The following is a 15,786-nucleotide window of genomic DNA, read 5'->3' as shown; positions in this document are numbered from 1 at the left end:
GCTCTGTGTCTGTACTTCCTTATCTCCCATTCACTCTTTAGCCCACCGATCAGGCTTCTGTCTCCCAGTGTACCACTGAAGGTTATCAGGCCAACTGTTTTGGCAAATGCTCATTTCTGAGTGCTCTCTCCTTTTAGACTGAAGTATAGGAACACAGCAGAATGGGTACTCCCAATCAACAAACTGTTGGGAGGGATGAAGGAGATGATCCATGCCTTTCTAGTACCTGCTCTTAAAATAACCCATTAGGAAATCTCTCCTTCCTTGGGGAAGAGAACGAGGAGGTGGGAGAATATGCCAGAAGCGTTTCTCCGGCAGAGTTCCTCACATGCAAGGTGAAGATAGTATTCTGCCAACATTAAGCTCCCATAATTTTGATTCTGTTTTCTTTCTGGGACCTTGCATATATTTGAGTTTTTTATCTAAATGACAATTTGAAGCAGTTTGGCATAACTTCCTGATGAGGTCTGAAGAATGCACTTAATGGAATTACTAATTTGTGGAATGTCATAAATTTAAAATTTAGTTCTTACAAATCAGCTAGAGGTTAATGCTGCTTACACAACTGTCAGAATGGCTAAAGTCAACAACACAGGAAATAAAGGGGCCTGGCGAGGGTGTGGAGAAAGGGGGACCCTCGTGCACTGTGGATGGGGAATGCGAACTGTGGGAAACAGTACGGAGGTTCCTCAAAAACTTAAAACTATAACTACCTTATGATCTAGCAGTAGCACTACTGGGTATTTTCCCAAAGAATACAAGAACGCTAATTCAAAGAGATACATGCACCCCTATGTTTACAGCAGCATTGTTTACGATACCCAAGACCGAAGCAGCCCAGGTGTGCGCTGACTGACGAGCGGATAAAGAATGTGTGTGTGCACACAATGGCATGTTATTCAGCCATAAAGAATGAAATCTTGCCGTTTGCAACAACATGGATGGAGCTTGAGAGTACAACGCGAAGCTAAATAAGAGAAAGAAATACTGTGTGATTTCACTCACATGTGCAATTTAAGAAACAAAACAAATGAGCAAAGGAAAACGAGAGACAAACCAAGAAACAGACTCTTAACTGCAGACAACAAATTTCCGGTTACCAGAGGGGGGGGGGGGGGGGGTGGGTGACACAGGTGATGGGGGGATTGGGGAGTGCACTTGTCCTGGTGAGCACAGGGTGATGTATAGAAGTGTTGAATTACTATATTGTACACCTGAAACTAGTATAATGCTGTGTGTTAACTAACTGGAATTAAAAACTTAGGAAGAAAAAAGAGGGCACTTGGGTGGCTCAGTCAGTTAAGCGTTTGACTCTGGCTCAGGTCATGATCTTGTGGTTCATGAGTTTGAGCTGTCAGCATAGAGCCTCTTTCGGATCCTCTGTCCCCGCACTCTCTGCTCCGCCCCAAAAGAAACATTAAAAAAATATATATTTAAAAAGAAAAAAAAAAAGCTTAAATTCTCAGGCGTATATATAGGAAATTTTGCTTGACTTTATTTTTCCTTTTCTTATAGGATAATTGCTTTTAAAAAATATCAATTAGAACAGCACCAGCTCTTCATGGAATATACTTAGAAATGATGGGACTTAACAATATAGTAAATTATTCAGCAGTTGTCTTTGCCGTATAATTTAGACAAAAGCTTGATTAAAGAGCCAGGCCTCGTACTCCGCCCTGAAGGACCGTTGAATTTTCAAAGTGGCGACGGAGTCTCGTTTCACCCGGGAAAAGAAATTGGCCCTCTAATTTGTGGGATGGCGTAATGGCCCAGTTTTGCATCTATTACGTGCATGTTCACGCTGCTGCTTTCCGTTGCTTCCTTATTCCACTTCCTCTCTTACTTTCGCTATGTTATAAACATTTTTGCCTGAATTTCCTCTACGTGTAAATAGTAAAACTAAGAATTGTATTCAGTTTTTAGGTAGAAGTCTAGGGCCTGTTATGGAGCAGGGGTGGGAATATTTGGTTTAGAATGATTACTTCTTTAGGTAGCCTTTTTTTTTTTTTTTTTTTTTTTTAATTTTTCTGATGTTTATTCATTTTTAGAGAGAGAGAGAGAGACAGAACATGAGTCGGGGAGGGGCAGAGAGAGAGGGAGACAGAATCTGAAGCAGGCTCCAGGCTCCAGGCTCCGAGCTGTCAGCGCAGGGCTTGAATCCAGGAACTGTGAGGTCATGACCTGCCAAGGACGCTTAACTGACTGAGCCACCCAGGCGCCCTTTAGGTAGCCTTTTATACTTAACTGGTTTCAAACCCTACTGCAGACATTTAATTACAAAAGGTCAGGGGAAATGAGCCTTTATCCAAATGCTTCTCACATGTATGGATTTACCTTAATCTCATTCATTTCTGGTTACTTTGATCTTAAGTTGTTCTTTCAGCTCTTTATTATTTTTTTAATGTTTGTTTATTTTAAAGAGAGAGATAAGAGCGCAAGCAAGGAACAGTCAGAGAGGGAGACAGAATTCGAAGCAGGTTCCAGGCTCTGAGCTGTTAGCACAGAGCCTGATGCTGGGCTCGAAGTCGGGAACCGTGAGGTCATGACCTGAAGGAGCCAAACCCACTCAGCCAACTGAGGCACCCAGGCACCCCAATTCTTTCTGCTCTTTAAATACATCTGTATGGGGGGCACCTGGGTGACTCAGTTGGTTAAGCATCCAGCTCTTAGTTTCAGCTCAGATCATGATCTCACGGCTCGTGAGTTTGAGCCCCGCATTGGGCCCTGCGCTGACAGTGCAGAGCCTGCTTGGGATTCTCTCACTGTCCCTCCCTCTCTGCCCCTCCCTGCTCACTCTCTCGCTCGCTCTCTCTCTCTCTCTCTGTCTAAAATAAATAAAAACTTTATGGGGCGCCTGGGTGGCTCAGTCGGTTGGGCGTCCGACTTCGGCTCAGGTCACGATCTCACGGTCCGTGAGTTCGAGCCCCGCGTCGGGCTCTGGGCTGATGGCTCAGAGCCTGGAGCCTGCTTCTGGGCTGATGGCTCAGAGCCTGGAGCCTGTTTCCGATTCTGTGTCTCCCTCTCTCTCTGCCCCTCCCCCGTTCATGCTCTGTCTCTCTCTGTCTCAAAAATAAATAAAAACGTTAAAAAAAAAAATTTAAAAAAAATAAAATAAATAAAAACTTTAAAGAAATAAAATAAAAACATCTATATGGTAGGTATTCTGCTTATCAGGTATTGAAGATTCTAGGTTCTGATGAGTGTGTCTGAAATGGACTTTGGTTAGTATGAAAAGCTTTGGTGATAGGCATAGAATACTCATGGACTTTGGTAGAAGTTTATAGACAGTCCTAATACAAAAATGGAAATAGTTTATGAGGCTTACGGGGTGCCTTGGGTGTCTCAGTCAGTTAAGCATCTGACTCTAGATTTCTTTGGCTCAGGTCATGATCTCAGAAGCCCCACGTAGGGCTTCACTGGGCTTAGGATTCTCTCTCCCTCTCTCTTCGGCCTTCCAGCATGTGCTCTCGTGTTCTCTCTGTGTCTTTAAAAATAAACATGAAACAATTAAAAGAAAATAGTTTGAGGTTATTTACACTCCGTCCTTCCCAAGCCTGCCTACCTATGCCTTTTTCACCTTTAATTTAATAGGCAACTACTGAGTTTCTGCCAAACATAAAGCATTTGGACTACGTGGTGAGCCAAAATAGATTCTTTTCCTCTTGAGCTTTTATATCCAGATGAGGGAGACAGGCTGGTAATGTTTCATAGAAGGAAGCAGCCTTGAAGAATGTGTATTATTTTCGCCTGTTCAGTAGTCTAGGCTTTAGAAATTTAATTGGGAGAATAGGGCAAGGACATTCCATGCAGAAAGACAAAAAAAAAACAAAACATTTCTGTATCAATGTGCATTTTGCACTTAAGAGAACTATAAATAAATCTCTCATTCAACATTAAAGTTGCCTCCCACACAAGAAAACTGGCCAGAAGACTGAAGAAAAAGGCTGACAAGTCCAGCTTGTTGTGAAATGGCTTGTTTAGGGGACTTACTGAAGATGCCCTTCTCAGGCACAAGAGGAGTGAATCTCCGCCAGTCACCTCCCTTAAGACTTGCTTTTCTAGCCCTAGAGGTTGGGAGTCCTGCTGAGGGACCACCCAAGAGGAGAATGTTTAATGTATGTGTTCTAGATCTCCAGGGCAGATGGAGGAAGTTATGCCCCAAGGGTGTACTTAAGGGTGTGGTTAAACAAAAGGAAAGAATGTTGGGAGGGTGCTGTGCTCCGGGAGGTTCCAGGTCGCTGACTGGTCCTCAAGGTGATTTCTCCAAGATGGCTGGTCAGTCTGGTTCAAACACCTTCGCGGCCCCCTGCATTTCTCTTGTAGCACCTACAGTACTTTTTGGCACTTTTGTAACCTTTTGACTGTCTCCTATTAAGTTCTTTGAAGACAGGAACTGTGTCTGCTACGGCTATGTGTCCCCAGCACCTTACTCAGTTCCTGGGACACACTTGACTCGGCTGAGATGTTTATCAATGGGTACAATTGAGTACTGTGCCCCTAGAAGCCTCGACACTTGTTGTGGTAATAATGCTGCCGTTGAAAGCATTTAGGGCTCCTTGTTAGCGTCGGAGGGAGTAGGGACAGAGATGGCTTAAAGAGGCCAGGTGATTGCCTAGACGGGGTCTCCGACTGGTTTGATCTGCCTAGTAGGTCCAAAAAGTATTTCATCTCTCTACTGAGATTTTATTAGACTCCGCGATACTGACTCTGAGGCGCTGTAGCACGTAATTCCAGGCTTTGGGAGCCAAAAAGACTCTTAAATCTTGGCTCTGGCAAATACCAGTTTTCTCATCTGAAAAATAGAATGATAACAAACAGAGTTAATGTAACAAAAGAGATAATGTATATAAATTATGTACTACTGATACCACAGTAAGCACAGATAGTAGCTGTTATTGGTTAACTATTGTTATGATGATAAAACCTGGCGTATATTGATTTACAAACCAAATGTCAAATCTGTCAATTAACAATATTAGTCAAACTGCCAGATAGATTCAAATTGTTGTGTCCACCGTGCATTCTTTCCCAAATAGGAAATTAGGCCTCAGTAAGATTGCTGAGGGAATCAAGAGAAATAGTTGAATCATCTTCATGGCTCCCATCACCACGCTCTGATTGCCCAGTGTGTTAATCTTCCCCAAAAGGATTGAACTGTCATTTCTAGCAGAACCTACTTGTGTTCCCTGGACACTTACACTCTTTTTTGCCCTTCTGAGTACCTTGCTTCTTTCTAACTCCTTAACTCTGGACATCGTTAATGTTGATTTTATAATGGATTTATGTCAGTTTGTAGGGTGTTTCCTGCCTAGGTTTGGATGATGTCTCGTCCCATAAAATAGCTTCTATAAATTGTTAATATTATTTGTATTTGTATTGTATTTATAAGGGTAAATCTATTTCTAAGTTCTGAGAGGTAATTTCCCTATACTCTGCTTTGGCATTGTAAAACATTATTTTGAATATTTTCGGTAGTGGAAAGTTTTCATCTTTGAAAATGAATTTGATTTAAAAAAATTTTTTAATGTCTATTTTTGAGAGAGAGAGAGAGTGCGCGCACGCGCGCGAGCGTGGGGGAGGGGCAGAGAGAACGGGAGACACAGAATCAGAAGCAGGCTCCGGGCTCCCGATTGAGCAGCAAAGAGCCCGAGGCGGGGCCTGAACTCACAAACCGGTGAGATCATGACCTGAGCTGGAGTCGGCCACTTAACCGACTGAGCCACCCAGGCGCCCCGAAAAAATGAATTTGATTTTTTAATAAGAGTGGAAGTCAGATGCAAACTGGCTAATGTAGCCGATTTGGTGAGAGGGGTGATACCGTCTTTGTCCATGAGTCACGCCAATGTAAAGCTTTCTTGGAGACTTTCTTACAAGGAACTCTCGGAGGGGACAACTCTGAAATATTGTAAGCAATGATAATAAGTAAATATTCTCTGCATAACTTCCTAAGTTCATCGTTCTGATGAGCATGTTAGTCATTTGCATACATACAGTTGCTTTATGTGTTCCATATTGTCCACGAAAGTTTCTCTTATTCTATTTTTTTTTTTTTTTTTTTATGTTTATTCTTGAGAGAAAGCGTGAGCAGGGCAGGGACAGAGAGACAGAGGGAGACACAGAATCCCAAGCAGGTTCCAGGCTCTGAGCTGTGAGCACAGAGCCCTATGCAGGGCTCCGACTCAAGAACCGCGAGATCGTGATCTGAGCCGAAGTCGGATGCTTAACCCACTGAGCCACCCAGTTGCCCCATTTCGGTCTTACTCTTCAGGCAGGACTCTCCGTTTTCTAACTCAGTGGTTCTTGTACTTTTTGGTTTTAGGAGTGCATTGCACATTTAAAGATCACCGAGGATTGGGGTGCCTGGGTCGCTCCGTCAGTTAACGTGTCTGACTTCCACCCAGGTCATGATCTCATGGTTCATGAGTTCAAGTCCTGAGTCTGTCTCTGCTGTCAGCAAGGAGCCTGAAATGTGGTGAGGAGTGACGGTATTTTATGTGTCTGTAAATCTCTTTAATGTCTGGCTTAATGGAAGTTAAACGGATTTTCATCTCTTCTGCATCCAGTCTATTACTGTGTGTTCAGTTAAAGTACATGATGACTGGCCTCTCACAGGTTCATAGTTGGGAAAAGGAGGAGTATTTGAAGGTCTTTCCAGATAATTATGGATTTTCTTCTTTGATGCAAAAAGTACCAGACTTGACCAGTAGTAGTTTCCTAAAAGTTCACTGCAACATAGAATAGAAAATGCGTATTAGGGAATTCTTCACATATTAAAACCATTGATTGGCCTTATACTCGGAGTCAATCTTTTACCCAGAAACGATTTGACATCATGCCCTGGTCATTTGGAAATAACTGCTTCAGTGGATTACACAGACCTTTCAAGGACTGATGTGTTGAATGATGGTTTGAACAACCACATTGAAACACTGGTGACTTCACCAAAAAGGACCATAAGTGTTGGGGAGCCAGCTGTCACGGTCATGGTCGTGGCTAAGTTTTCCAAAATTTAAATTTTATCATTGGCAACAAATACTGTCAGCTTTCTTAAGGCGACTGGCTTCCTTTCTAATGTCTGCCAAGTACTGAAGTCTGTATAATCATAGTTTGTCTTTTTTTCCTTTCAAATACAAGGGTAGTCTATGAAAAAAGCATCCAACTCAAATAATCCACACAAGTAAGTGATTTTTCTAGAGAAAAAAACGATTGTATTTCAGTTTGGAGCAGAAGTCCTTTATCTGTGTGTGAAGCTGGGCCTTTGCTGCAGACACAGACCGCAAAGTCTCAGGCCCCTGAGACTGCGCCCGCCCTGACACGACTTGCAGGTTTGGGGTTCCCCAAGACCACCTTTAGGTGTAGCAGCTCGCTGGAAGGACTCAGAACTCACTGAGAGCTGTTACCTTCATGGTTATGGATTACTGCAGGGAAAGGGTGCAGATTTGAAATGTCCAGCCCAGGGAGATGTCACGGATCAAAGTCTAGGGGAATTCCTGATGCACACCCTCCGGTTGTCCTCTCCTCGTGCGCTTGCGGCCGGTGCCTAGTCCTCCCAGCAACGTGTGTGACGGTCTGGGGCTCTCTCCCTAGATGCAGGCGAGCAGCTGACCTCACTCTCCAGCCCCTCTGATACCAGAGGTCAAGTTGACCCAAAGCCCCACCCTAAGTCACACTTTGAGACTATCTGATGGGGCATAAGGCCCGAGGTAAAGACGCTTCTATCTGGAAGGATATTCCTAGAGGCTTAGGGATGACCTCCCAGGAGCCAAGGGCAAAGGCCAGACCTCTCTTTGGTCAAGGTTAAGTTCTTTACTGCTCGTGTGCCGCCCCTGTCATCACAATAATTTTTAAAGTACCCAGGGGTCATGATTTAATGGAACTAACACTTTTTGCCGCCTCATCGAAGGCATTCTTATGTCAAACTAGTGTTGCTTGTTTTGAGGGTTTTTCCTGTGAGTGGTTGGACAGCAAAGTCTCTGCGGCCAGGCTGTCTTCTCCATCCCTGCAGTCTGCATCTTACCTGCGATGGTGCAGGGTATGTAAGAGAAACTCAGGAAGTGGTTGCTAAATTAACACAGAGAACCCTTTGCTTGGTGAAGAGTGAATGCTTTTGTTCCCATTTGTGATATGCTCTTTTTCGTCTTTTGTTGTATGGAAGATTTGTCAAATCTGTGCTGATTCCTTAGAAACTTGAGAATCCACTTTGATTACATTTCCCTCTTTGGCATTTAACCCAGTCACAGTTCTGCTTGCCGTCTTCCTATCTGCTTGGTGTGGGCACACCTCCTCCAGATTAGTGTCACAGACTCCAGCCTTCTCCAGAGCTGGTTTTACTCTCAAATCCATCCCTTGCCGCCACCAGGATAATCTGTTTGAAGTGCAGATGATGATAGCCGGGACCCACACGGTGCTTCCTCTATGCCAAGCACTTTTTTTTTTTTTTTTTAACACCCTGACTCCTCAACAACCTTGGCTGGGAGATAGCTGTTACCGCTTTCCTGATGAGAAGGCCCTGGCCCAGAGAAAGGGGCTAACAGGTCTGGTTCTGAAGTCCCAACTGTTCTAGAATGCTTCTCACTTCGCAGCTTAAAATCCCTTGCTCTTGTCTCAAAACCAGAGAACAGGCTCCTACACATGGCATCTGCGGCCTTCTGTGATCTGACTTTTGCTCCTTTAGGACTTTATATTAATCTCCTGTCTGTTTCACGTTACCAGCTACAAGCTGTAGCGGTCCCACATCTGTGACAGTTCACCTACAAGCAGAGTGTTCCTTATCGCCCTGGCTGATGCACTTGCGCTCGGTACCTGCCCGAGCTCTCTTCACCTAATGAATTCAGGCGGGAGCTCCTCAAGTGTGTTTTTTGTCACTTTCGCCTTTGCCCCCTCCTCCACTAGACGAGGAATTGGCAGTATCTTGGGCAGACACATTAAAAGCTGGTATCTGTCTAACACGTGTGGTAAGTTTACTGAGAAAGGAAATTATGACACATAAGAAAGGTAAATACTTGGCAGTTAGCAGTTGGTCCTATATCCCAAACTATACTGGCGGCTCCTTCGAAGACAGGGCCTCGTTTTATACCATCCGATATTTGGTACATAAAAAATGAAGTGTTTTCGGAGCACCTGGGTGGCCCAGTCGGTTAAGTGTCCAGCTCTTGATTTCGGCCCAAGTCATGATCTCACGGTTCCTGGGATGGAGTCCTGAGCCTCCTTGGGATTTTCTGTCTCCCCCGTCTCTCCCTTACTTGTGCACGCACGCACCACCCCCGCCCCCTACTTGTGCACGCACGCTCGCTCTCTCTCTCTTTCCCAAAATAAATAAATAAAGTTAAAAAATGAATTATTTTCTGAGTAAATGAACACAATTTTTCTCCTAAATTGTATTTGCTATTTTTTTTTATTTTATTTTTTAACGTTTATTTATTTTTGAGACAGAGAGAGACAGAGCATGAACGGGAGGAAGGGTCAGAGAGAGGGAGACACAGAATCCGAAACAGGCTCCAGGCTCTGAGCTGTCAGCACAGAGCCCGACGCAGGGCTCGAACTCACGGACCGCGAGATCATGACCTGAGCCAAAGTCGGCCACTTAACCGACTGAGCCACCCAGGCGCCCCTGTATTTGCTATTTCATAATTTCCTTTAAATCCTCAAAATTAAGTGAGTTTTTTAATAGACTTTTGGAAAATTATATAATGTAGATTTCTAGGATTTTATATTTTTAGATAATGAGTTTTCTTTCTCTTTTTTTTCTTTTGCAAGCTCCTTGCCCGACTTGAAGGTAGAAGTTCCTTGAAAGAAATAGAACCGTATCTATTTGCTGATGAAGATTCGTCTGTCCATGGTAAAAACAATCTCAAGCCAAAATAGTGGCATAAATTGTCTTCTAAAACGTGTATTTTCCCCACATATATTCATTTGTGTGTACATACCCCTAGCAAGTGGCTATATGGATTAAACCATAAAATTAAAAAGTGAGAATTAGATCACGACAGAACACTTTCAAGTCTTTGTTACCTGTGTCAGAGATGGAGTTTGACTCATCTTTGGTAAATCTTGAGAATCAGTATTGAGCTCTCTTATCCTGGCACACATTATTTGTGGGAGTTTTGTTATTATTGTATTTTTTAATTCTTTAGAACTTTGAGAATCACAGGAAAGTCCTTAGGTACCCCAATGTCTGGTGATATTTCTACAGGAGGGAAAAGACGTACCCACTCTTCCCACAGCACGTCTACACTAGGGACACTTAGAAAAAAGGTTCTGTGCTTGGGTCGTTTTTCTCTTTTAATGTACGAGCTTTGTAGAGCTATAACTCACCTGTTTAAGTGTAGAACTTAATGATTTGTTGTATTCTAGTATTCAATTATGTACCTGTGACCACACTTGATTTTAGATTATTTTCATCACCCCAGAAAGAAACCCATGCCTATTGAGCAGTCACTGCCCACCTCCTCCCATGTCCCTCAGCCCTAGGCAACATTTTTGGACTACTTTTGGACTCTAGGTTAGCCCTTTCTGTATATTTCATATAATGGAATTATACAGTATGTGTCCTTTTGTGAATGGCTCTGTCACTTGGCATCATCTTTCCAGGTTGTGTCATAGTGTGGCATGTGTCAGTACTGTTTACTGTTGAGTAATATCCTGTTGTATGGGGAATGCCACATTTTGTGTATCTGTTCATCAGCCGATGGACATTTGGGTTGTTTCTGCTTTTTGCTGTTACGCATAATGCTTCTGTGATTATTTGTGTACAGGTTTTTCTGTGGATATATGTTTTCAGTTCTCATGGATAATACCTACCGGAAGGATTGTTAGGTTCACGTGGCAACTTTTTGTGGAACTGCCAGGCTGTCTCCCAAAGCAGCTGCACGTTTTCCTTGCCACCGGTGGTGAAGTTTAGAATAGTTCCAGTTTTCCCACATCCTGCAAACAAAGGTTATTATTCTCTGTGTTTTTAGTTATAACCTTGCTAGTGAGTATGAAATGATATCTCATTGTGGTTTTGATTTACATTCCCTGACAGCTAGTGACATTAAGCCTCTTTGCATGTGCTAATTGGCAGTTTGTATGTGTAATTTGGAGAAATGTCATATCTTTTGCCCATTAAAACAATGGGTTGTGTTTTTATTATTGACTTATATAAAAAGTTGATCTTGATGGTGTCCATTGAAGCACAAAGTTATTAATTTTGGTGAAGTCCAGTTTATTTATTTTATCTTTTCTTGCTCATGCTTTTGGTACCATAGCTAGGAGGTCATTGGTTAATCCAAGGTCAAGAAGATTTACAGCTTTTTTGTTACTTATTTCTGTTTTCATTCTTTTCTGATCGGAGAACACGCTTCTGTGATTCAGTTTTTTAATTGATTTGAGATTTGTTTTATTGCAGAAGAAATTCGGTTTATCTTGAAGAATGTTAGATGTGCACTTGTGTATACTCTGCTGTAGTTGGATTGTTTTCACGATGTTGTGGAGTGCTGGTTGGTTTTTAGTGCTGTTTAAGTCTTCTGTTTCCTTGCTGATCTTCTGCCTAATTTTCTGTCCATTATTGAAAGTGTGTATTGACGTGTCCAACTATTACTGTTGACCTGTTTATTTCTGCCTTTATTTCTCAGTGTTGCTTCATATATTTGGGGGCTTCATGTACTCTTGGGCACTTGTATGTTTGTTATTATACCCTATTGATGGATTGATTCATTTATCATTATAAAATGTTCTTTGTCACCTCACACCCGTTAGGGTGGCTACTGTAAAAAATAAATAAGTAAATAAGTAAGCGAGTAAATAAATAAATAAATAAGTGTTGTTGAGGATGTGGAGAAATTAGAACCCTTGTGCACCATTGATGAAATTGTAAAATGGTGCAACCACTGTGGCAAACGGTATGGAGTTTGCTCAAAAGATCAAAAATAGAACTGCCATACGATCCACCAGTTCCACTTGTGGGTATACCTCCAAGAGAATTGAAAGCCGAGCGGCGAAGATATTTGCACACCTGTGTTCATAGCAATACCGTTCCCAGTGGCTAAGAGGTAGAAGAGACCCACGTGCTCACCGACAGTGAACGGAGAAGCACGATGTAGTCTGTGCAAATCATAGAATATTATTCAGCCTGAAAAAGGAGGGACATCCTGGCACATGCTACTGCATGGAGAAACCAGGAGGACGTGCTAAGTCAAATAAACCAATCGCAAAAAGAAAAACGCTGCGTGACTTCACGTCTATGAGGTATCTAAAGCAGGCAAATCCATAGAAACAAAAAGTAGAATGGTAGTTACCGGGGGCTGGGGAGAAAGGAGGAAAAGGGGAGTTGTTTAATGGGTACGTAGTTTCAGTTTTGCACCATGGAAAAGTTCTGGAGATGTTTCACAGCAATGTGAAACACTTAAAAACTGTTGAGATGCTCCGGTCGCCTGGGTGACTCAGTCGGTTAAGCATCTGACTTTGGTTCAGGTCATGATCTCATGGTTTGTGGGTTCGAGCCCAGCATCAGGCTCTGTGTGGACAGCTCAGAGCCTGGAACCTACTTCAGATTCTGTGTCTCCCTCTCTCTCTGTCCTTACCCCACTCGATCTCTCTCTCTCTCTCTGTAAAAAAATAAACGTTAAAAAAATGGTTAAGAGGGTAAGTTTTATGCTGTCTTTTAACACAATGGAAAACAAAATGCTGCTTGTCTCTAATAACAATTATTAGTGTGTTTTGTCTGATAATAGTATAGCCACATTAGCTACTAGTTAACTGTTTATATGGTATATCTTTTTCTATCCTTTTATTGTCTATTTGTGACTTGGTAAAGTGTGTCTTTTTTGCTTCTCTTCCACCTTTACTGCCTTCTTTTGTGTTAAATATTTTCTAGGGGCACCTGGGTGGCTCAGTCAGTTAAGCGTCCAACTTCAGCTCAGGTCATGCTCTCACGGTTTGTGAGTTCAAGCCCCGCGTCCCGTTCTGTGCTGACAGCTTGGAGCCTGGACCCTGCTTCGGATTCTGTGTCTCCTTTTTCTGCCCCTCCCCTGCTCGCCCTCTGTCTCTCTCTCTCTCTCTCTCTCTCTCTCTCTCAAAAATAAACATTAAAAAAATTAAAAATAAAAAAAGTATTTTCTAGCATACCATTGTTATTCCCAGTAATTACTTTTATTTTTTTGAGTTATTTTCCTGATGGCTGCTCTGAGGATTACCATTAATCCTTAATATCTTAATTTAAAATAATTTAATTTAAATTAATACCACCTTAATTTCAGTATTTTATAAATACTTTGATGTATAGCTCCATTTCCTCCCCTTCCTTTGTGCTGTTACAAATTACATATTTATACATTGTATGTCCATAAACATCTAAAGTTATTTAATTAAAGTAAAATTACTTATTGCAATAAATTAAAAAACCATTATAGCAAAGAAATTAAAATGCATTATAACAAATAAGTAAATTTATTACTTAATGTAATTGTTTCTTAGATAAGAGAAAATAAGTTACAATTCTAAAGCATTTATACAGTCTTTCATATTTACCTATGTAGGTGCATTGACCTGTGTTTTGAATTAATCCATTTGGATTCAAGTTGTCTACTGTCCTTTCGTTCAGACTAGAAGGCTCCCTTTACTGTTCCTTGTAGAACAGATCTGTTAGCAAACAGTTTTCTAAACTATCAATAATAAAAGACAAATTTTGATCAAACATGTTAGAAAATGGGACTTTCTCTTCTATCAGGAAAGATGTTATTAAGTTGGACCTTACGAAATTGACATTAAAACATGGGTTCTCAGCACCACTTAACATTTGAATATTACATTTGTAGAAACTTTTTTTTTTTTCAATTTTTCAATTAAAAAAATTTTTGTTTTATTTTAGAGAGCGTGAGCAGGGGAGAAGGGCAGAGGGTAGAATCTTAAGCAGGCTCCCCACCCGGTGCAGAGCCCGATGTGGGGCTCGATCCCATGACCCTGGAATTGTGACCTGAGCTGCAACTAAGAGTCAGATGCTCAACCAGTTGAGCCACGCAGGCGCCCCTAGGTTTGTAGAAACTTTAGAAACACTATCATGTTCAGTCACTGAGAGAAGAGCTTACTTTAAAACCGCCATGGATGTGATAGCTGTAAACTAGTTAGATGAACACTCACTGGAGCATTGGCACACTCAGGCCTGGTATCATAAAGGTTCTTTATCAATAACAGTAGTTTATCAGAAACTGTACAGGGAAGCTCAAGTCGAAGCAGTAAGAGATTTAGGGATTATAGAAATCTCCAATGCTGTTGGAAACATTTGTAAATGTTTTTTTGTAGTAACTTAGTACTATATACCAACTCATTACCTCTTCAGTACTGTAATGATTGTAATCTGCAAATTCAACATATTTGTTATACAATTAGTAGATTGGTACCAAGACGATGTATTTCTTTGGCTTTTCTTTTTTATCCTTATTTTGAAGGATCTTTAGATTCATCAACTCACTCCCACAATCTGTTGCCGAGATCCTTTACAGCGTTCTATTTGTGAGAGCAACTATCAAGGCCAAACCATCCAGATTTTCTGATTTCATTTAATTTGTCAAGTGCCAAACGGTAGAGATGTTTTTTGGTGTGTGTATGTGTTTTGGGGGCTTTTGGTTTTTGGGTTTTTTACTGCAAGTTGTCATTCCCAATACTTGGAGTGGACAAGGTTATGATTTCTTTCGTAACAGCTCTCAGGAATATTTGAGATAGTGACTTCAAATATAGCTAAAAGGGCTATGTCCCCTGTGTAGAACATAATTTTGGGGAGCACCTGGGGATGATAAGGGGTGCCTGCGTGGCGCAGTTGGTTAAGAATCTTACTTCGGCTCAGGTCATAATCTCATGGTTTATGAGTTCAAACCCCACGTCGGGCTCTCTGCTGTCAGTACAGAGCCCACTTTGGATCCTCTGTCCTCCTCTCTCTTTGCCTCTCCGCCACTTGTGCGCTCTCTTTCTCTCCCTCCCTCCCTCCCTCTCCATCTCTCCATCTTTCCCTCTCAAAAATAAAAATGAATATTAAAAAAAAGTTTGGCATTGTTAAAAAAAAGATAATGCTTGAATATTATTTTTGATGTGATTAGACAGTAAATGTTTATAAAACCAGGGAAATTGACATCAGTTGATCATTAAATATATTTGTAGGGAAGCTACAGCCTTAATGATAATATTTATGTGTAATTTGCAACTTTGCAAGTTTTATTTCCTTAGTTGTTATAAATAACCTTTTTATTTGCTTTGCTATTAATCTGTAAAAGGAGAAGAGTGTTTTTATATACCTGTTAATAATCTCCTAAGCAAGGATTTCGCCTTAAGCTTTGTCTCTTTTCAGTCATGCCGAACCAAGGATCTAAGGAGTCCGTATTCCACGTCTTGTATTTCCTAGTAATGTGTGCATTTAGCAAACCTTGTTAAACCGTGTAAGTCAGTGTCCTCAAAGACTTACTCCTTTGAGTTCTGCTGAAAGAGGTTTCTGAGCACCAGCTGCTGTCCAAGAAAATATTTGGCAAGGTTTTCTATTCTGAGAATTTCAGAACTACGCAGAGACAGTTCACAGTTACCCTCTGCCAGTGTCCTGTATTCCTATCCCCTGTGGGGTCTCTTTCCCCCACCTTTTAAAAAAATTTTTTAAAAATGTTTATTTATTTTTGAGAGAGAGAGAGAGAGAGAGAGACACACACACAGTGTGAGTAGGGGAGGGGTAGAGAGAGGGAGACACAGAATCTGAAGCAGACTCCAGGCTCTGAGCCTGACGGAGGGCTCGAGCTCACAAACAGTGAGATCAGACCTGAGCCAAAGTCA

General features: G+C 41.7%; 1 protein-coding gene across 6 annotated transcripts in view; it reads left to right on the top strand.

Annotated features, from left to right (window-relative positions):
- XRCC2 (X-ray repair cross complementing 2) overlaps positions 1–15,786 on the top strand; it is a 152,209-nt gene that overhangs the window by 4,148 nt on the left and 132,275 nt on the right. The window contains exons 1-3 of one of the 6 annotated variants that reach the window (XR_007460318.1): positions 6,100–6,472; positions 9,757–9,838; positions 14,424–14,952. Coding sequence is in view for 1 of the 6 variants with exons in the window: in XM_049643111.1 (XP_049499068.1) it covers positions 9,757–9,838 (82 nt within the window). In the remaining 5 variants the exon portion in view is untranslated. Of the gene's footprint in view, positions 1–6,099; positions 6,473–9,756; positions 9,839–14,423; positions 14,953–15,786 lie in introns of those variants that run through there. The other 5 variants (XR_007460317.1, XR_007460319.1, XR_007460315.1 and 2 more) reach the window with 5 other exon arrangements.

This window comes from Panthera uncia, chromosome A2 (genome assembly GCF_023721935.1).
Source record: "Panthera uncia isolate 11264 chromosome A2, Puncia_PCG_1.0, whole genome shotgun sequence".
Taxonomy (NCBI): domain Eukaryota; kingdom Metazoa; phylum Chordata; class Mammalia; order Carnivora; family Felidae; genus Panthera; species Panthera uncia.
The sequence above is the reverse complement of the archived record's forward strand: the minus strand, read 5'-3'. Positions and strand labels throughout refer to the sequence as shown.